Genomic DNA, 21,999 nt, shown 5'->3' with positions numbered 1-21,999 from the left:
CCAAAAGGGAGCAGGTGCCCTTTCAAGTCGACGTTAAAATGTCTAACTTTAGAGCAAAATAAATAGTCCGGCACATTAAGACAGACGTGCGGAGGAGTTCCGTGCGTCGTGCTGCAGCTGTTCGGCGCAAAGAAACGCCGTGATGAAGCCTCACAGGACATGTTGGGGCTTGTCCAGCTCAAGCTCAATTTCTCGGATATTCACACGACAGAAAAGCAACCGGAATCCGTCTGAAAGCCGTCCTGAGAGACCAACACCGAGGTGGATTTGTGCCGCGTCAAGAGCGGCACGGTGGCGCGTCCCTTGGCTTCTTTTTCCATTAAATAAAACTCCTGTAACGGTGGAATGTGCCGGAAAAAGTGCTGATGTCCACGTCTTTTCACAATTCCTGTGCTAGTCAGAGGACATACCGGATCAAGACAGCGTCCAGTTTAGAAATGAACGGCACATTTCACTGTTACAGGGGTTTTTGTCATGGAAAGAGGAACAAAGGCGGAGGAATTCCGTGCGTCGCGGCGAAGCTGCATGGCGAAAAGAAACGCCGTGATGAAGCCTCACAGGACATGTTCTGGCATGTTCAGCTCATGCACAATCACAATCGGATATTCACACGACTGGAAAGCAACCAGAATCCTCACCTCACTCAAAGCCTGCTCACAGGCGAATGACGCAACCGACAGGCATGAAAAAACTCACGCATGCGCACGAGGGTTAAAGTTTGGCTGACGCAATCACACGTGATTCAAATCCATATGGTTTTTGAAAAAAATAATAAGGTCAGATACTTTTCTAACAGACCTCGTATATATATATATATATATATATATATATATATATATATATATATATATATATATACACTCAACAAAAATATAAACGCAACATTTTTGGTTTTGCTCCCATTTTGTATGAGATGAACTCAAAGATCTAAAACTTTTTCCACATACACAATATCACCATTTCCCTCAAATATTGTTCACAAACCAGTCTAAATCTGTGATAGTGAGCACTTCTCCTTTGCTGAGATAATCCATCCCACCTCACAGGTGTGCCATATCAAGATGGTGATTAGACACCATGATTAGTGCACAGCTGTGCCTTAAACTGCCCACAATAAAAGGCCACTCTGAAAGGTGCAGTTTTATCACACAGCACAATGCCACAGATGTCGCAAGATTTGAGGGAGCGTGCAATTGTCATACTGACAGCAGGAATGTCAACCAGAGCTGTTGCTCGTGTATTGAATGTTCATTTCTCTACCATAAGCCGTCTCCAAAGGCGTTTCAGAGAATTTGGCAGTACATCCAACCAGCCTCACAACCGCAGACCACGTGTAACCACACCAGCCCAGGACCTCCACATCCAGCATGTTCACCTCCAAGATCATCTCAGACCAGCCACTCAGACAGCTGCTGAAACAATCGGTTTGCATAACCAAAGAATTTCTGCACAAACTGTCAGAAACCGTCTCAGGGAAGCTCATCTGCATGCTCGTCATCCTCATCGGGGTCTCGACCTGACTCCAGTTCGTCGTCGTAACCGACTTGAGTGGGCAAATGCTCACATTCGCTGGCATTTGGCATGTTGGAGAGGTGTTCTCTTCACGGATGAATCCCGGTTCACACTGTTCAGGGCAGATGGCAGACAGCATGTGTGACGTCGTGTGGGTGAGCGGTTTTCTGATGTCAATGTTGTGGATCGAGTGGCCGATGGTGGCGGTGGGGTTATGGTATGGGCAGGCGTCTGTTATAGACGAAGAACACAGGTGCATTTTATTGATGGCATTTTGAATGCACAGAGATACCGTGACGAGATCCTGAGGCCCATTGTTGTGCCATACATCCAAGAACATCACCTCATGTTGCAGCAGGATAATGCACGGCCCCATGTTGCAAGGATCTGTACACAATTCTTGGAAGCTGAAAATGTCCCAGTTCTTGCATGGCCGGCATACTCACTGGACATGTCACCCATTGAGCATGTTTGGGATGCTCTGGACCGGCGTATACGACAGCGTATACCAGTTCCTGCCAATATCCAGCAACTTAGCACAGCCATTGAAGAGGAGTGGACCAACATTCCACAGGCCACAATTGACAACCTGATCAACTCTATGCGAAGGAGATGTGTTGCACTGCATGAGGCAAATGGTGGTCACACCAGATACTGACTGGTATCCCCCCCCAATAAAACAAAACTGCACCTTTCAGAGTGGCCTTTTATTGTGGACACACAATAAAAGGCCACTCTAAGGCCTTTTATTGTGATAAGGCAAACCTGTGCACTAATCATGGTGTCTAATCAGCATCTTGGTATGGCACACCTGTGAGGTGGGATGGATTATCTCAGCAAAGGAGAAGTGCTCACTATCACAGATTTAGACTGGTTTGTGAACAATATTTGAGGGAAATGGTGATATTGTGTATGTGGAAAAAGTTTTAGATCTTTGAGTTCATCTCATACAAAATGGGAGCAAAACCAAAAGTGTTGCGTTTATATTGTTGTTGTATATATATATATATATATATATATATATATATATATATATATAAACCTCCATTGCTGCTGCATTGAACCCGCAGCACCACTGGAGCAAAAAAAACCCATAGCACAGAAAACAGTCGTAACAAAACAAAACAAAAAAACAATAGACGACAGACAACAGCTGAGACTGTGTCCAGTGTCCAGACAGACAGCCCGGAAAAGGCCGCCCTTGAGGCACTATCACGCCTTATCTGTCCATCCTGGGGGGGGTGGGATCCCAGTCCTGAATCAGTCCACCAGAGTCTCAAGGTCCCACAGTCAACATCTCGGGACTGGGAAGGGAGGGAGGCAGTGGAAGACAAGGAGGCGGGGGAGACGAGGAGCGAGGCTATCAGGAGTGTTCTTCGGGGGGAGGATTTTATCCCAGCGGCCTTGAAGGACAGCTGGTGTTTGGGAACCAAATAGATATCCAGATTAACAGACGCCTGGCAGAATCCAGTCTGAAACTTCAGAGTGGCTCCCAAATACATCTGAATAGAGGAAAGATGTGGTCTCACAGACGATCAAAGCAGTTTTCCAGTGCAGCCACTCTCCCCGAGATGGATTCCAACATGCGGTTGACACCCGCCGACTGAGCTGACACTGCCCTTCCAATCGAATCAATCATGTGGGACAGCCTGGACGAGCCAATTAATGCCGCCTCCACCTTCTTAATTTTCCGGTAAACCAGTGCTGCGGCGGCTCCACACAGCAGAAACCCGGTCACCACAGCTCCAAATAAGTAAACATCATCAACGTACTCCACAGACAATGTGTACAGGCACATGACTTGCCACCTCCGCCAGCTGTCATCACTTAACCCGCCACATGTGTCCCGGCAGGACAGGTCGGGTCCTCCACTCCCGAGTGCCTTGTGGAAAAAACAGTATCAATTGCGTTCAGAGACCACTTGATCAGATCCATTTGCAGGGGTGGGATTTGGTCATCTTGACAACAGGTGAGAGATGTTATTTGTTTTCACAACAACATGTGTGCACACGCAAGCCAGACACACACGTGGCTGGAAAGTGCGAAAATAGTTAAAGTAGTTGATAAAACATTCTTACCGAGACTGTTACAAGAAAATCATCGGTGTTCATTTATTTGTCTGTCTGTTAGCAGGATTACGTCAAAACTACACAGATTTTGATGAAATTTTCACCAGAGATAAGATATGAGACAATGGAAGACTTCATTTTTGTTGCATGTGATCCAGATCCGCATTCTGGATTAAGTTTCACATTATATAGGCTTTGAAGGATTATGTCAAAACTAGATTCTCACCAAATTTTCACCACAGATGGGTATTAGGCCATGGAAGACTTCATTTTTGTTGGGTGTGATCCGGATCCGCATTCTGGATCAAGTTCCACTCTATATAGACTTTGAAGGATTATTTAAAACGACTTCACAGATCTCCCCCTCTAGCTGCCACCTTATCATGGTGGGGGAGTTTGTGTACCCGGATGATCCTAGGAGCTATGTTGTCGGGGGCTTTGTGCTCCTTGTAGGGTCTCCCAAGGCAAACAGGTCCTAGGTGACGAGTCAGACTAAGGGCAGTTCAGAACCTCCATGACCAGTAAAAAAAAAAAAAATCAAGGGCCGAGACGTCGCCCGGTATGGTGGAGCCGGGGCCCCACCCTGGAGCCAGGCCTGGGGTTGGGGCTCGCGTGCGAGCGCCTGATGGTCGGGCCTTAGCCCATGGGGCCCGGACGGGCTCAGCCCGAAAGAGCGACGTGGGCCCGCCCTCCTGTGGGTTCACCACCTGCAGAGGGGGCCATGGAGGTCGGGTGCAGAGAGGATTGGGTGGCGGTCGAGGGCGGGTGGCCCGGTCCATGCTCACAGCCCCTGGCTGTTGGGACGTGGAATGTCACCTCGCTGGGGGGGAAGGAGCCTGAGCTTGTGCGGGAGGTTGAGAGATACCGACTAGAGATAGTCGTGCTCACCTCCACACATAGCTTGGGCTCTGGTAGCCAACTCCTGGAGAGGGGCTAAACACTTCATTTTTCTGGCGTTGCACAAGGAGAGAGGCAGAGAGCTGGGGTCACATTGCTTATTGCTCCCCAGCTGAGACGCCATGTGCTGGAGTTCACTCCAGTGAACGAGAGGGTCGCATCCCTACGCCTTCTGGTCGGGGACAGGTCTCTCACCGTTGTCTCGGCCTACGAGCCGAGCGGCAGTGCAGAGTACCTGACCTTCTTGGAGTCCCTGGGAGGGGTACTAGATAGTGCTCCAACTGGGGACTCCATTGTTCTCCTGGGGGATTTCAACGCCCACGTGGGCGGCGACAGTGAGACCTGGAGGGGGGTGATCGGGAAGCACGGCCTCCCCGATCTGAACCTGAGTGGTGTTCAGTTATTGGACTTCTGTGCTAGTCACAGTTTGGCCATCACGAACACCATGTTCGAGCACAAGGGTGTCCAAAAGTGCACGTGGCACCAGGACACCCTGAGCCGGAGGTCGATGATCGACTTTGTAGTCGTATCATCTGACCTTTGGCCACGTGTCTCGGACACGCGAGTGAAGAGAGGGGCAGAGCTGTCAACCAATCACCACCTGGTGGTGAGTTGGGTCCCCTGGGAGGGGAGGAAGCCGGTGAGACCTGGCAGGCCCAAACGTATCGCGAGGGTCTGCTGGGAACGACTGGCGGAGGCCTCTGTTAGCAAGGTCTTCAACTCCCACCTCTGGGAGAGCTTCTCCCAGATCCCGGGGGAGGTTGGAGACATGGAGTCTGAGTGGACCATGTTCTCCACCTCCATTGATGATACGGCGGAGGTGTGTGTGGATCGGGAGGTCTGAGCGACTTTGCTTGAGCTGCTGCCCCCGCGACCCGATTCCGGATAAAGCGGAAGAAAATGGATGGATGGATGGACTTTACAGATTCTCACCAAATTTACACCACAGATAGATATTAGGGCATGGAAGACTGCACTGCATTTTGGAAGCGATCCGGATTGGTGGACATCAGAAATCTCTGATTGTCAATGTTAGTGCAAGACGTCAGACTTGGGAGGTTTGGACGAAGTTGGACAACAATCAAATGGAACGTTAATGGCACGGGAACTACGCAAATTATGAGGAACCATCAAGACAGATAGCAAAAGGGAATATGGACGAATTGAGGTTGTCGTCAGGATTTGGTCACATTTTTCAACAGTTTGAAAATTCTAACGAAGTGCCAGCTCCCAGAACGAAGTCCAGATTTCTTGTTTTGTTTGGGCTTCAGTGTTCTTCATTAGTGCCGTGTGACAGGGGCTTAACATTCCAGCAGCAGGATCAGCATGACATACCTGCTCAATGTAGAAGCCCCCATATGACAGAAACCAGGCTGAGGTTATGAGATCACAGATGGTGAGTCACCTGTTCACAGATTTCTCTAAAAAAAATGCCTCCTTGTCCACTTTCAGGGCCATCAAAGTCCACTTCACTAGCTCACTGTACAGTGTAGAATTTCCATCAAGCTCTGCACCAGGACACCCCTGGACGATACTCAGACTGCCCCAGATATGAAAAACCATCTACTATGGACACTGGTGACTTCAACACAATCCACAGCAACTATCAAGGTGTGGCTGTAGAAAAACTCCCACAACCCATTCAGATGACCACTTGGGTCCATTTCTGCAAATAATCAAACCACATTGTGAGCAAATTCCTGAGAAGCAATCAGTCTTGCCAGATTAACGCTGGTCTCAGACTTCAAATGAATCCTCCTCACACAAGTCTACATTTAGAATTCACCAACTGGGCATTTCTATAGGGCCTAGAGTTCTGCAGAATTCTCCACAGTTTTCTCATGAGAACATGCTCAAGCTCCTTGGCAACTCTGCCAGTATTAGAATACCATGTCCACTGAGGAAAGCCTGGGGTGTTTCAGGATCCAGTAACTCTCCAATGTTTGCAAAGTCGAGGATCATTAAGCCCTTTTCCCCATGGTTACCACATGTAGATTAATTCAATCCTCATAGCCAGCGCTGTCAGTGCCAGTCATCCATGACCAATAGTGTCACCTCTCAGGCAAGTTGCAAATAAAAGGTATTCCTTACCAACATATCGCTCACTGTAATCAGAGCACAGACTGAGATAAGACACAATACCCAAAGAATGTTTCAGTCTGAGCTTCACAACACACTCAATGACAGGGTTCACAGACACCACTGGAAGGAACCGGTGTGCCACAGCACCTGCCACTTCCTCAATACATTGACCATTGAGGTGGCCAGACCAAAAGCAAGTGTATTAACCCACACAGATCTGGCCATTTCCAGGTCTTTGCACATCAGACAGCACAACCACTGCAATGTGAAGTGTTCCAAGCACCCTTGAAAGCACTGGAAGATGATTATCCATGTTGAGGGTCCAGCCACATGAGCTGCCCCAGGGTATGGACTTGGACACTGCGGAGCAGTGGATGCCCTTTTTGCACAATACCAGCCACAGTCCTCCAAAAACAAGACCCATGGTGCTCTCTTCTAATTTGTTCTTGTACAGAGGTAAGGATCCAAATGGCTTTCTTCCATCCCCTTCACAGTGTGCGACCCTCCCATGGAAGGCAGCTACAGAATGACTTCCACAGAGAATGGAAACAAGAATCCTACTTTTTTTTTGGTATTTAGATTTTGTGAGGTATTTTTATTGTGGTTATTCTTCTTGGTAACCCTCAAAAAAGGACTAGCTGTGAGGTGGAGAACCACCTACAGTTCCCCCATGCTGAGATCACACATAAAATGCATTCATACCACACAGAAACAATACAAAAAAATACACCACATAAAATTTGAAAAACACGACATGGAAAATTAAAGCATTATAGTGTTAAATTAAAGTCTCAACATCTGCATGTGACACATATGATGTAGCTCGATCTGTGTATATAAAGTCTCCCAGGATAAATGCCTCCGTGAGGTTTCACTGAAATCCACAAAGTGTTTTAGGAGGAGTTGCACTTCCAGGACAGACAGACATGGGGGGAGGGCATAACTAAATAATCCACTGTCTTAACAAAATGGTGGCCTCCACATTAGAGACATAACAAGGACTGCTTTCTTCCATATGCAAATATAGCGAGGATTCATCCCATCCTGTCTATGGCTGATGCTGAGACTTTGATACATGCATTTGTCTCTGCTAGATTAGATTACTGTAATGTTTTATTTTCTGGTTTGCTGCAGTCCAGTACAAGGGGTCTTCAACTGGTTCAAAATGCTGCTGCTGCTTGCTATTGGCCTCTTCGGGAACCATTACCTTATCGTTGTGGAGAGGTTTGTGTGCCACTATGAATCTGAGAGCTGTGTTGTCTGGCGCCTTTGTGCTTCTGGTAGGGTCTCCCATGGTAAATTGGTCTCAGGTGAGAGGCCAGACTAAGTATGGTTCACAAGACATCATGACGAAACAAGGCAGAGGAAATATGACCCGGCCCCAGAGGAAGCCCGGGGCCCCCATCTGGAGCCAAGCCTGGATGTAGAGCTCGTCAGCTAGCACCTGGTGGATGCGCTTGCCATGGAGCCCAACCGAGCACAGCCCGAAAAGGCGACATGGACCTTCCATCTCCAGCCTGAGGGCTCACCCCCCACAGGGGGAACCGCGGGTGTCGGGTGCGATGTTCCGTAGGTGGTAGTGAAAGTCAATGGGCTCAGCGGACCAGACCCAGGCGGCATGGGCTAGCTCTGGGGGTGTGGAACGTTATCTCACTGTGGGGGAAGGAGCCAGAGCTTGTGCGGGAGGTGGAGCGATACCAGTTACATCAGGTGGGCCTCGCCTCCACGCACCGCCTCAGCTCCAGAACCACTCTCCTTGACAGGGGTTGGACCTTATTCTTCTCTGGAGTTGCCCAGCATCTGAGGCACCAGGTGGGTGTGGGGATACTCACAAGTCCCCAGTTGAGCGTCGCTATGTTGGAGTTCACCCCGGTAGATGACAGGGTTGCCTCCCTGTGCCTTCGGGTGGTAGGGTGGAAAACTGACTGTTATTTGTGCGTATGCACTGAACAGCAGTATGGAGTATTAGGCCTTCTTGGAGTCCCTGTGTGGAGTCCTGTATGGGGCTCCGGTGGGGGACTCCACTGTTCTGCTGGGAGACTTCAAAGCACACATGGGCAATGACAGAGACATCTGGACAGGTGTGATTGGGAAGAACAGCTTCCCCAATCTAAACCCGAATGGTCGTTTGTTATTGAACTTCTGTGCTAGTCATGGACTGTCCATAGCGAACATCATGTTCGAACATAAGGATGCTCATAAGTGTACATGGTACCAGAGCGCCCAAGGCCAAAGGTCGATTTTGTGATTGTATCATCTGATTTGAGGCTGCATGTTCTGGACACTCGGGTGAAGAGAGGGGCAGAGCTGTCAACTGATAACCATCTGGTGGTGAGTTGGCTCAGAGGATGGGGGAAGACTTTGGACAGACCTGGTAAGCCCAAACAGGTAGTGCGGGTGAACTGGGAATATTTGGTGGAGCCCACTGTGCAACAGAACTTCAACTCACACCTCCGGCGGAGCTTTTTTAGCATCCCTGTGGAGGTTAGGGGGATTGACCCAGCATGAGAAATGTTCAATGCTTCCATTGCTGAAGCTGCCTCGAGGAGCTGTGGCCTGAAGGTCTTAGGTGCCTCAATGGCACCTAAAACTGAAGGAGGAGTCTGTCAGGGATATGTTATCTCAGAGGACTCTGGAGCAGAGACAGTTGCAAGGTACCGACAGGCAATACAATCTCTGTACTAACAAAGCGAGAGCTGTGTTCGGGTGCTCGGCAGTAAGTTGGACTCGTTTCCAGTGGGGGTTGGCCTCCACCAGGGCTGCACCTTGTCACCAATCATGTTTGTGATATACATGGACAGGATATCGAGGCGTAGTCAAGGGGAGGAGGGTTTCCAGTTTGGTGGGCTCAGGGTCTCATCACTGCTTTTTGCAGATGATGTGGTCCGGTTGGCTTCATCGGCCAGTGACCTCCAACACTTACTGGATCGGTTCACGGCCGAGTGTGAAGCAGCTGGGATGAAGATCAGTACCTCTAAATCTGAGGCCATGGTTCTCAGCAGGAAACTGATGGATTGCCTACTCTGGGTAGGGAATGAGGTCTTGCCCCAACTGAAGGAGTTCAAGTACCTCGGCGTCTTGTTCGCGAGTGAGGGAAGTCCGGGGCCCCCTGCTAGAGCTTTTGCCCCTGCGACCCGATCTTGGATATGCGGTTGAAGATAAGTGATGAGTGAATGAGCTATTGGCCTATAGAGTTGTTCATGGAATGGCACCGGCCTATCTGGCTGATTTAGTTAAACCTTATTACCGGCCCAGGCTTTCCATTCAAGGGTTGCCGGACTGCTCTGTGTCCCAAGGGTGAGGAAAAGGTTTGCTGGACAGAGAGCCTTTTCGTACTATGCTCCTGTTTTGTGGAATACTCTCCCGGCCTCAGTGACATTTTCAGATTCTGTGGAGACTTTAAAGAAAAGAAAAAAGACATCTTTTTACCCAGTCTTGTGGCTAGCATCCTTTTTTAAATTATTTTAAGTTCTTTTACTCTTTATTGTGTTTTATTGTCAACTTTTAATTGTGCTTTTGGTGTTTTAATTTGGACATTTTTTTTATTTTCTATTGTTTTTGAGTTGTTTTTATGTGAGGCACCTTGAGGCGACTTCGCGATTTGGCGCGATATAAATTGAATACATTGAAATTGAAATTGTGGTGGCCTGTATGGCTCAGATTGTAAACATTATTTTATCAGGTTATGTGAGTGAAATCGTAGAGATGTTTAGTGTTGTGACCGATTCAAAGTTAGAGACAACTCTGGTTCTTCTTCTTATCTGTTTGTGGTGGAAGAGACAGGCTCAGAACTGGGCCAGAGCTCACCTGAGACTCTGCAGGATGTGAAACTTCAAGTCCAGAAGTGTCATCTACAAAGACAAAAGACAAAAGAGCTAATTAGCACTTCTGATGTATTTTAGTTTTAAAATAAACATGAGTTACCTGCATTTAGTAGAACATTTACAACAATTTTACAAATTACATGAATAGTTGAATACATTTCTGAATTTAAAAATGTTTCTTCAATGAGGTCACTGGATAGACATCATCAGCAGTGATGCCTTTAGGGACCAGGTGTGTCCTGTCTTACTGTCCGGTCCCGAGACTTGAGCGCTAACTACTGACCAAAGGAAGCGGATGGATATTCTTGGAACAAGGTGTCTTTGGAGGATCTTTGGGTACTTCTGGAATGACTTTGTGTCAAAAAAAAGAGTTACTTAGTGAGATAAAAATGAAGAGTATCTCTTGTATCGTAAGTTACCATCAACTGCAACATTTTGACCATGTGGGGCACTTGTCTGGCTGTGGCACAGCATGCAGCTGCCTCAGTCTTAAAGACGCCAGCAGCTGAAGAAGGACAAGGACATGCCCATGTTTCCCCTGGCTGTGGCAGATAAATGGTTACTTTCAAGAGGTGGCAATGGACCAGTTGTCTACCTGGATGGTTGCCATCTGTGTGCTTGACAGAGGACCTCAACACAGGAAACAATAACGGAGGAAGGTGATGAGCTGGTTTATTATACAGTGGTGCAGCTGGCTTATGAGAAGCCACAATAGGAATAGTCTGAACCAAAATGATGTCCTCATAGCAGGAGATGCTGCAACTGACTGGTTCAACATGCAAAGGCCTGGCACATGAAAAACAAAACAGTTCAACATGCAACCGCATCCTTGAGGGAACAGCAGAAGAGTCATCAACAGAAAGAGGCAGAGGGTTGGTACATAATAAACAAACATGCCAGATGACCAAACGGGAATCAGTAGACAACACACAGAAAACATTAAAAGACAGCGAGAATCGGCAACACTGAAGCAAACACGAAGGAAGAATGTGAGGCGGCAGGCATGATGTGACACAGTGCCACAGGGGTGGTGAACCATGAGCAGTTAAGACGCCTATGAAATGACTGTGGAAGTGAGGAGATGTGAACCTGGAAACTGTCGAAAAGGAAGTAAAGCCACATGGAAAAAAACACGGAGGAGATGCCAGTATAAAAGTATGCAGAAAATAATGCAACAAAATACATAACAGTAATCCTAGAAACACAGAGGACAGAAAACAAAACACCAGAAACATGAACCATGATAATCTGGGGTAAAACCTGCTAAATATCACTCTCACGCTCATCACTCATCTTCATCTGCTTGTCCAGGATCGGGTTGCAGCGGCAACAACAGGAAGCCCATTTTGGCTACTTGTACCCACGATCTAGTTCTTTCAGTCATGACCAAACCCTCATGACTTTCCTTTTCGCTAAGGCTTATAGTTAGGGCTGGATCAGGTGACCCTGGACCATCCCTTGGTTATGCTGCTTTAGACGTAGACTGTGGGGGGGTTCCCATGATGCACTGTTTCTTTCTCTTTTTGCTCTGTATGCATCACTCTGCATTTAATCATTAGTGATCGATCTCTGCCCCCCTCCACAGCATGTCTTTTTCCTGGTTCTTTCCCTCAGCCCCAACCAGTCTCAGCAGAAGACTGCCCCTCCCTGAGCCTGGTTCTGCTGGAGGTTTCTTCCTGTTAAAAGGGAGTTTTTCCTTCCCACTGTAGCCAAGTGCTTGCTCATAGGGGGTCGTTTTGACCGTTGGGGTTTTTCATAATTATTGTATGGCCTTGCCTTACAATATAAAGCGCCTTGGGGCAACTGTTTGTTGTGATTTGGCGCTATATAAAAAAAAAGTTGATTGATTGATTGATGACCATAAGAACGAAGACTGACCAGTAGCTCGAGAGCTTCACCTTTTGGCTCAGCAACTTTTTCATCACAACTGTACAGTAGAGTGAATGCAACACCGCCCCTGCTGAGCCGATTCTCCAGTCAATCGTGCGCTCCACTATCCCCTCACTTGTGAACAAGACCCTGAGGTACTTGAACTCCTTCACTTGGGGCAATACCGCATTCCCTACCAGATGTAGATAATCAATCAATGTCCTGCCAAGAATCATGGCCTCAGATTTAGAGGTGCTGATCCTCATCCCAGCTGCTTCACTCTGCTGCGAACCGATCCAGTGAGTGTTGGAGGTCTATTCCAGGGTGCTGGAATAGACCTCCGGTAAATAGACTTTACAAGGGAAGCTGAGTAGTGTGATGCCCCCGTAGTTGGCACACAGTCTCTGGTCCCCTTGTTAAATATGGGGACCACCACACCAGTCTGCCACTCCTTAGGCACTGTCCTAGACCTCAATGCAATGTTGAAGAGATATCTCATCCAAGACAGTTCCTCCACTCCCAGAGCCTTCAGCATTTCTGGACGGACCTCATCAACCCCCAGGCCTTGCCACTGTGGAATTGTTTGACTACCTCAGTGACTTCCACCAGGGAAATGAATGATAATCCTCCATCTTTCAGCTCTGCCCCTACAATAGAGGGCGCTCTGATCTGATGCAGGAGTTCCTCAAAGTATTCCTTCCAGCAGCGGATTACATCCTCAGTTAAAGGTCAAACTGAGGATTTCCCATGGTAGTGAAAATCAAGGGCCTCGGCAGGTGAACCAAACCTGCTAAATATGCACTTTGAAAATCAAATTTCCATACTGAGTTGGTGAATGGCTAGGACAACTGTCCAGTGTGATACCAGCGGACGCTGATGGAGAAGAGACAGACAGTGTGTCCAGAGGCAGAGGGAGTGTGAGGAAGTGTGAAGGTGAAAGTCGGGACATCGAAGTCAAGTTTCAAAGGACTTTTAAAACAACAGGAGTTCAACCCACAAACATGAAAACAGAACAATAAAACAAGATAAAACGACTCTCAAGAAGGATTTTCATACAACAAAACAGGCTCTCTCATGTACCGTCTGGCAAACTGTATCTTAAATTTCACATCTTTTCAAGAAAGTCCTTCTCTGCTCTACTCCACCATGACGCCAGGATATTCAAAGGCCATAATCTCTCCACCTAGTCCTGGGTCTTCCCCAGGGTCTCCTCCCAGCTGGATGGGCCTGGAACACCTAGGAGGCACCCAGGGGGCATCCTTACCAGATGCCTAAACTACCTCAGCTGGCTCCTTTCAACGTCAAGGAGCAGCGGCTCTACTCCAAGCTCCTCATGAATGATTGAGTTTCTCACACTCTCTCTAAGGGATACCCCAGTCACCCTCCTGAGGAACCTATCTGTACCCACAATCTAGTTCCTTCGGTCATGACCTAACCGTCATGACCATAGGTGAGAATAGGAATGAAGACTGACCAGTAGATTGAGAGCTTCGCCTTTTGGCTCAGCTCCCTGTTTGTCACAACAGTACTTTAGCAAATGCAATACCACCCCTGCTGTGCAGGCTTTCCGGCCAATCTCAGGCTCCATTGTCCCCCTCACTCATGAATAAGACCCTGAGGTACTTGAACTGCTTCACTTGGGGCAATACTGCATTCCCTACCCGAAGTAGGCAGTCCATCAGTTTCCTGCTGAGAACCATGGCCTCAGATTTAGTGTTATTGAATTTTAACCATATAAAAATACAAATACAAAAACAAATTAACCCCCCCCACACACAACACACACACACACACACACAAAAACAGTCCCTGCACACCCTCTCTGTGAACCATCATTGGTGGAGAGGTTTGTGTGTCTCTATGAACCTGAGAGCTAAGCTGTCTGGAGCCGTCATACTCCTGGTAGGGTCTCCCATGGCAAATTGGTCTCAGGCGAGGGGGAAGACTAAGAATAGTTCACAAAGACTCCATGGATAAATGAGAAATAGGGAATGTGACCCAGCCCAGAGGAAGCCCAGGGCCCTCGTCTGGAGCCAGGCCTGTATGTAGGCCCCGTCAGTGAGGGCCTGGTGGCCAGGATTGCCATGGAGCCTGGAAAGAGGTAATGTGGACTTTCCATCTCCACCCTGTGGTCGCACCACCCACAATGGGAACCGCTTGTCGACTGTGCTGCCATGGGTGGTAGTGAAGGTAAGGGGCTCAACAGACCAGATGCAGGTGGCAGAAGCTAGCTATGGGGGTGTGGAACATCACTTTGCTGTGTGGAAAGGAGCCAGAGCTTGTGCAGGAAGTGGCGCGCTACCAGTTAGATCTGGGGAGCCTCGCCTCCATGCACAGCCTCAGCTCTGGAACCACTCTCTTCGACAGCGGTTGGACCTCATTCTTCTCAGGAGTTGCCCAGGGTGTGAGGTGCTGGGCAAGTGTGGAGATATTCACAAGCCCCTGGCTGAGCGCCGCTGCACTGGAGTTTACCCCGGTAGACAAGAGGGTCACCTCCCTGTGCATTTGGGTTGAGAAGGGGGAAATTCTGACTGTGCGTATGTATCGAACAGCAGTTCAGAGTATTTGGCCTTCTAGGAGTCCCTCGCTGGAGTCCTGCATGGGGCTCCAGTGGGGGGATCCATTGTTCTGCTGAGGAACTTCCAACACACATTTGGGCAATAACAGAAACACCTGCAGGGGCGTGACTGGGAGGAACGGCCTCCCTGATCTAAACCCAAGTAGCTATTTGTCATTGGACTTCTGTGCTAGTCATGGACTGTCCATAACGAACACCATGTTCAAACATAAGGATGTCCATAACTGAACATGGTTACCATTGTACCCTTGGCAGAAGGTTGATGATCAATTTTATGATCATATTATCTGATCTGAGGCCGCATGTTCTCAACACTCAGGTGAAGAGAGGGGCAGAGCTGTCAACCGATCACCATCGGGTGGTGGATCAGAGGGTGTGGAGGGACTTTGGACAGACCTGGTAAGCCCAAACAGATAGTGCAGGTGAACTGGGAGCATCTGGAGGAGCCCACTCTCTGAGAGATCTTAACTCACACCCCCGGCAGAGCTTTTCTGGCATCCCTGTGAAAGTTGGGGCCATTAAACCAGAATGAGCAATGTTTCCATTGCTGTTGCTGCAGCAGGGAGCTGTGGACTGAAGGTCTAAGGTACCTCAAGGGGTGGCAACCCTCAAACTGTGGTGGACACCAGTGGTCAGGGAAGACAGTCTTTCTAGAATATGTTATCATGGAGAACTGTGGAAGCAGTTGCAAGGTACTGACAGGCCCTAAGAGCGACAGCTTCTGTTGTGGAGGAAGCAAAGAAGCGGATGAGGAAGTTGTTCAGTGCAACAATGCAGAAGGACCTTTGGTTGCCGTTCATAAACTGAAGTTACTGTCCCTCATGTAAAGGAAAAATAAATAACATCTTTCGTATGTTGTTTTTGTGGGATTTCACTAATTAAGCACTTTTCCTCCAAATGACTCGTTCGCTGCTGCCGCCATGTCTGCTAACATCACTTACCAATTTTGCGTCTCTTATCTGGGCCGCAGGCCCGACTGATGAGAAGCTCCCTCTCCACTTAACTCACTCCTGCAGCTCTTCCAGCCTGGTTCGGAATGTCCAGGTGTTGCCTTGCTTTGGTCTGCCTGCTGGAGCATGTTTGAAGCCCAGTTGGTGTAGAAAACTCTCCATTTATGTTGAAATTTGATAATCCCCGACGATGTGAATGCATGTGTGAAACGCACACATTCACCAAAAAGGAAACAGCGCCACCATTGCCATGACAATCGCATAGCAATGACATCACGCCCTGGATAACCTCCTTGATTGATTGATTGGTTGATTTTATTTAGTAAGTTCAATCTAAGTACGAGGTCTATTAGACAATAAACCGACCCTTTTATTTTTTTTTTAACAATATGGATTTGAATGACGTGCGATTCCACCAATCATGCTTGAACCCTCGTGCGTATGCGTGAGTTTTTTCACGCGTGTCGGTGATGTCATTTCCCTGTGGGCAGGCCTTGAGTGAGATGTGGTCCAGCCCTCTCAGCTGAATTCCTTTGTTTCACACGCTGCTCGAGACGGCGCGCGTTGCTTTATCAAAATTTTTTCTGGACCTGTGAGGAATATCCGAGTGGATACTATTCGAGAAATTAAGCTGTTTTTCGGTGAAAAGTTTAACGGCTGATGAGAGATTATGGGGTGTTTCTGTCGGTGTAAGGACTTCCCACAGAGCGGGACGTCGTGCAGCACTTCCAGGCGCCGTCGTCAGCCTGTTTCAACCTGAAAACATCCTAATTTAAGAATTAATTCACCCAGGACGTCGTGAGAGAACAGAGAAGATTCAGAAGAGGCCGGCATGAGGACTTTATGCGGACATTCCACTGTTTAAGGACATTTTTTAATGAAAGACGTGCGCGCAAATTTGCCGAGTCGTCACGGAAACGACTCGGCGAATTTGCGCGCACGTCTTTCATTAATCTGTGTGCACCGCGACAGGAAAAACACCTCCGTGTTGAAAACCATTTGCAAAATTCAGGCGGCTTTTGATGGCTTTCAACAAGTGAGTAACTGAGAAATTGTTTAACAGCTTGGGCATGTTCCAACTTGCCCGTTAAGGTTTCCAATGGAGGTGTTTTTCCTGTCGCGACCCCCCGCGGTCGGGTCCGGCCCGACATGCGACTCTGCCCGCACGTTCTTTCATTACAAAATGTCCGTTAACAATGGAATGTCCGAATAAACTCCTCATGCCGACTTCTTCTGAAAGTTCTCTGTTCTCTGACGACTTCCTGGGTCAACAGAGCCTGAATGTGGAAGTTTTCAACTTGAAACGGCGAGACGCTGCCGCCTCGAAGCGCAGATTGCCGTCAGGCGCCGTGGGCCGTCCTTACGGTGACACTACCAGACCAAAATCTCTCATCAGCCGTTAAAATTTTTACCGAAAACCAGCTGAATTTATCGAATGGTGTCCACTCAGTTGTGCCTTACAGTTTTGAAAAATTTTTGATCAAACAAAGCAGCAGTCTCTGAGCCATTCCTAAACAATGAAAAAATCGAGAGGGTGGGCGACTCCTCACTCAAAGACTGCCCGCAGGCAAATGACGTAACCGACAGGCGTGAAAAAACTCTCGCATGCCCACGAGGGTTCAAGCAAGTCTGATGTAATCACACGTGATTCAAATCCATATGGTTTTTGAAAAAAATAATAAGGTCGGATACTTTTCTAATAGACCTCATACATAGTGTAATTGTAAATACATTAAAATTTCACGTATTTCCATTGTGGTCCATTCTGATTTCTACTGAAGGAGACAAGACAGAAACATTGAGCTTTAACTCAGCTTGCAACAACTGAGGGCCAAGATGAATAAAAGAAGAACTGATGTTACTGCCTGAGCATATCATGGTCAAATTACGTTCATTCCAGAGGGATTTGGTATATTTAGAGTGTAGATTGTTATGTGTTGTGCAAATAAATAACATTCTATTATAAGAAGAACTTGGTTTTGGAGATTTTCTTATGTCTCTTAAGATGTATATTTAGAGAAGATGAAGGCTGAAGTTGCAGGAAATAGCCTCCATTTGTACTTGAAACAGTTAACATGCTGGAGCTTCCTCCTCTGGACGACCTGCTCCTACTCTCGGGTGATAATTGCCAATAGCACCATGATACTAAACACTTCTGAGGAGAACCCTCCTGTTTCTGTATTTTACCAATGTCTTACCAGTTTTTCTGTATTTTACCAATACTATCAGATGTTGTATAGCTTGCCTGGCACTCGCTTGGAACATGCTGCATTTATAATGTATAGTGCTTTAAAAACACATACGTGTGGTGCCTGAAATCCTGAGTGAGGGAGCGCCTTAAAGCAGCAATTCACAACGGATTTAATTAGGGCTGAAACGATTAGTCGAATAATTCAATTAAAAAAATGTTCAAGGCAAATTCTGTGCCTCAAAACTTTAACATTGTAGTACACATGCCAGGCCTGTGTGTGGTGCTGTAACACCCCCAGAAAAACAGAAGACAATGTACAAAAGCTGTATAAGCACTAATCAATGTAGCACCAAAAGCTACAACTTTCCAACACGCTGTCCACTGGCTGCGTGCCGCTCTGCGTGCACTTTAAGTCTATCAAGTTTATTCAAAAACTGTCTTTATTTGGATTCGATCAGAGTTTTCGATCAGAGTTTTCATCGACAGGGTGCAGAGGGGATTCATAAGTGTGGCTTTTGTGGAAAAACTACACTCCAGAGCCCAGTTATTCACAAGGCTGTGCTCACGCTCACATGCAGCCTGACTGACTGAGAATGACACCGACCGCCTGCACTGACGGTCCGGTGTCAGGGGAGTCCTGACACTGGGAAAGATCCAAAACTTGTAAAGACATGAAATAGTTACCCAGGAAAACAGAAAGGGATACACTAAATTTGCATGATGGTGCAGCGACATTGTGCTATTGCTTAGGGATTAATTGGGGATTAGCTGATTAAATAATTGCAGGAATACTCCATTTCATAAATATTCTATAGCTGCAGCCCTTAATTTAATTACCTTCAAAACTTGCATAATGTGATGCTAACAGGCTGATGTCAGCATGAGTCAAGTACCTCCATTGTGAGCAACGGGACATATGTTCGAACACCCCACCCTGGCCCCCCAAAACCTAGAGTTCAATTTCATTCATTTTCTACCACTTTTCTGGTTCTGGATCACAGTGACAGCACGCCAATGAGCTCATCCCACACTTCCCTATCCTCAGACAAATCCTGTCACTCTTCCCAGGGGATACTGATGCGTTCCCAAGCCTCAAGTTCAATTTTGCTTAGAAAAATCTTACTGCACATCTTCAGGCAATTTTACGTTGCCTGAAAAAAATTATATGAATGATAACCTAATAAGTATGCGTGGTTTTTGCATTTTTCCTCCAATTTCAATTTATTTAATTTATATAGCACCAAACCATAACAAAGGTGCCACAAGGCACTTCACACAACTAAGGTCTAACCTTACTAACCCCCAGAGCAAGAACATAAGGTGATAGCGGTAAGGAAAAACTCCTTCTGATGATATGAGGAAGAAACCTCAACAGACCAGACTCAAAGGGGCGACCCTCAGCTTGGGCCATGATACAGACACAATTTACAAAACAATATACAGGTAATGCCAGTTCACAGGACAGGAGGGTTACAGAAACAGACACCACACCATCTCTAGATGGAGCTGCACCTCAAACAGAGAGGAAAAAAAACAGAATCAAGATTCAGAAAGACAACAAATACAGTGTAATTTGTCAGCATCAAGCAACAAGAAAAACAGAAGAAATACTAAGATGATCACCGGCCACTAGCCCTAAGCTTCACAAAAAAAAACAGAATTTAGGTAAAGTTGAGGCCGCGGCACGCTCAGTTTACTAATACAATGAATTTAAAAGGGTAGTAAGTATAGTAACATACAATACCAGTATGCTAGCCACACGAAAGGGAAAATAAGTGCGTCTTAAGTCTGGACTTGAAAGTCTCTACAGAATCTGACTGTTTTATTGATGCAGGCAGATCATTCCACAGAACAGGGGCACGATAAGAGAAAGTTCTGTGACCCACAGACTTCTTCACCCTAGGGACACAAAGTAGTCCTGCACCCTGAGAACGCAATGCCCGGGCCGGTACGTAAGGTTTAATTAGGTCAGCTAAGTAGGGAGGTGCCAGTCCATGAACAATTTTATAGACTAGTAGCAGAACCTTAAAATCTGATCTCACTGGGACAGGAAGCCAGTGAAGAGATGCCAAAATGGGTGTAATGTGGTTGAACTTTCTGCTTCGTGTCAAAAGTCTGGCTGCAGCATTTTGAACCAACTGGAGAGCCCTAATGCTGGACTGTGGTAAACCAGAAAATAGAACATTGCAGTAGTCCAATCTAGAAAAGACAAATGCATGGATCAGGTTCTCAGCATCAGCCATAGACAGGATGGGACCAATCTTCATTTTATTTCGCCCGTGGAAGAAAGTAGTCCTAGTAATATCTCTAATGTGAAGGTCAAAGGACAACGTAGAATCAAAAATTACCCCAAGGTTCCTCACTTTGTCAGTGTGATGTATGACACCACGAGCCTAGGGTAAGCATTAGCTGCTCAAATTGATGCCAGTGTCTCACTGGACCAAGAACCATCATTTCAGTCTTATCAGAATTTAAAAGTAGGATGCTGCTTGATATCCAGCTTCTCACTTGATGCAAGGCAATCTTGTAAGGATTTTATGTGGATGAGATTACCGGAAGTAATTGGTATGTATAACTGCGTATCATCGGCATAGCAGTGAAAGGTAATCCCAAAATGCCACAATATGTGCCCAAGGGGTGCTATATAAAGGGAGAAAAGCAGGTGGCCTAAGATGGACCCTTGTGGAACCCCAAATTTCATCTCACTAAGGTTAGAGGTAGTGTTATTGTACAAAACAGTGAGAATGGCTGGTCAGGTATGACATCAACCATGCAAGGGCACTCCCAGTAATCCCAAAATAATTCTCCAGCCTATCAAATAGAATATGATGATCCACTGTATCAAATGCAGCACTGAGATCTAACAGCAGAAGAACCGTAGTGGTGTCTGAATCCATTGTAAGCAGAAGGTCATTCATCACTTTAGTGAGAGCCGTCTCTGTGGAATGATATTTTCTAAAAGCAGACTGCAGTGGCTCAAAAAGATTATTCTAAGTAAGATGGTCCATGAGCTGCTGTGACACCACTTTTTCAGAATTTTAGAGCAAAATGATAGATTTGATAACGGCCGATAGTTTTTCAATACACTAGGGTCAAGATTAGATTTCTTAAGTAATGGTTTAATCACTGCAGATTTGAAACATTTAGGAACAGATCCAGAAGTTAGTGAGATTAATAATTTCCAGCATAGTTGGCTAAAGAGTGGGCCACAGGTCCTTAAACAGTTCTGTTGGTTTTGGATCAAGTAAACAGGTTGTGCTTTTTGTAGACGTTACGAGTTTCGTCAGCACACCTACAGAGATACTATCAAATTCTGTAAATCTAGGTAATACCTCAAAGGTGGTGGGCACAGCTAACCAAAAAGTTAGCTTCGATCACTGCTCAAAGGTTGACTTTGATAAGGCTAGGCCTGGGCGATATATCGATAATATCGAATTAATTCAAATTATTTGTTGCGGATGATTTAAAAAATAAAAAAGTCGAGTTTTGTTTTCTCCTCTTGCAGCGGCGCACCTTTTTGTCCCCAGGACCTTCTGTAGCTCCCCGTCCCGTTTCCTTCACACAATAACAAACATAACTAACTGCTAATGGAGAGCGAGTTTCATCAGTGGTTTGAGACTGCTGTGACAGACATGGAACAAGTGACTGGATGCTGCAAAGTTTGTCTAAAGACACGGTTGTCCCCAGACAATGGAACAACAGCGTAGTGCTGTTGTATTTTTGTTTAATCTAGCCAGTCTGTTTGTGATCAGACTGCTGCCTGCTCGCACGTCCCCCGCCGGCAGCCAGCCAAACAGAGTCACAGCGCTGCAGCTCAGAGTGAAATAACAAAAACTCCGTCAAAGTCTTCCAACAAAAACAGCTCCTTCTGCCTGCGTAGCTATTAAGGCTTTATTTTACAGATTAAAGCTTTCATGTTTCCAAAGTTTGCTCAAATAAGCCTCAAAGACGGTGTGAGTGTGAAGAGTCTCATTCCCTGACGACGAGAGAGAGCGCGCGCAATTTTAATCAACGATCATCTTTACCA

The 21,999-nt window shown here is 46.7% G+C and overlaps 1 protein-coding gene and 1 long non-coding RNA gene across 2 annotated transcripts in view; one reads left to right on the top strand and one right to left on the bottom strand.

The window, feature by feature from the left end:
- The window catches only part of spire2 (spire-type actin nucleation factor 2), a 245,752-nt gene that overhangs the window by 186,268 nt on the left and 37,485 nt on the right, over positions 1-21,999 (bottom strand). Inside the window, exon 2 of the mRNA XM_034175653.1 lies at positions 10,368-10,411. Within this exon, the coding sequence (XP_034031544.1) occupies positions 10,368-10,411 (44 nt within the window). The remainder of the gene's footprint in view (positions 1-10,367; positions 10,412-21,999) is intronic.
- On the top strand, positions 791-20,667 carry LOC117515182. Its single transcript, XR_004562097.1, has 3 exons — positions 791-801; positions 3,564-3,568; positions 20,291-20,667. It is a non-coding gene; the product is annotated as an uncharacterized LOC117515182 (long non-coding RNA).

The sequence above is a fragment of the Thalassophryne amazonica genome, chromosome 8 (genome assembly GCF_902500255.1).
Source record: "Thalassophryne amazonica chromosome 8, fThaAma1.1, whole genome shotgun sequence".
Classification (NCBI taxonomy): Eukaryota; Metazoa; Chordata; class Actinopteri; order Batrachoidiformes; family Batrachoididae; genus Thalassophryne; species Thalassophryne amazonica.
This window is presented reverse-complemented; position numbering and strand designations above follow the sequence as displayed.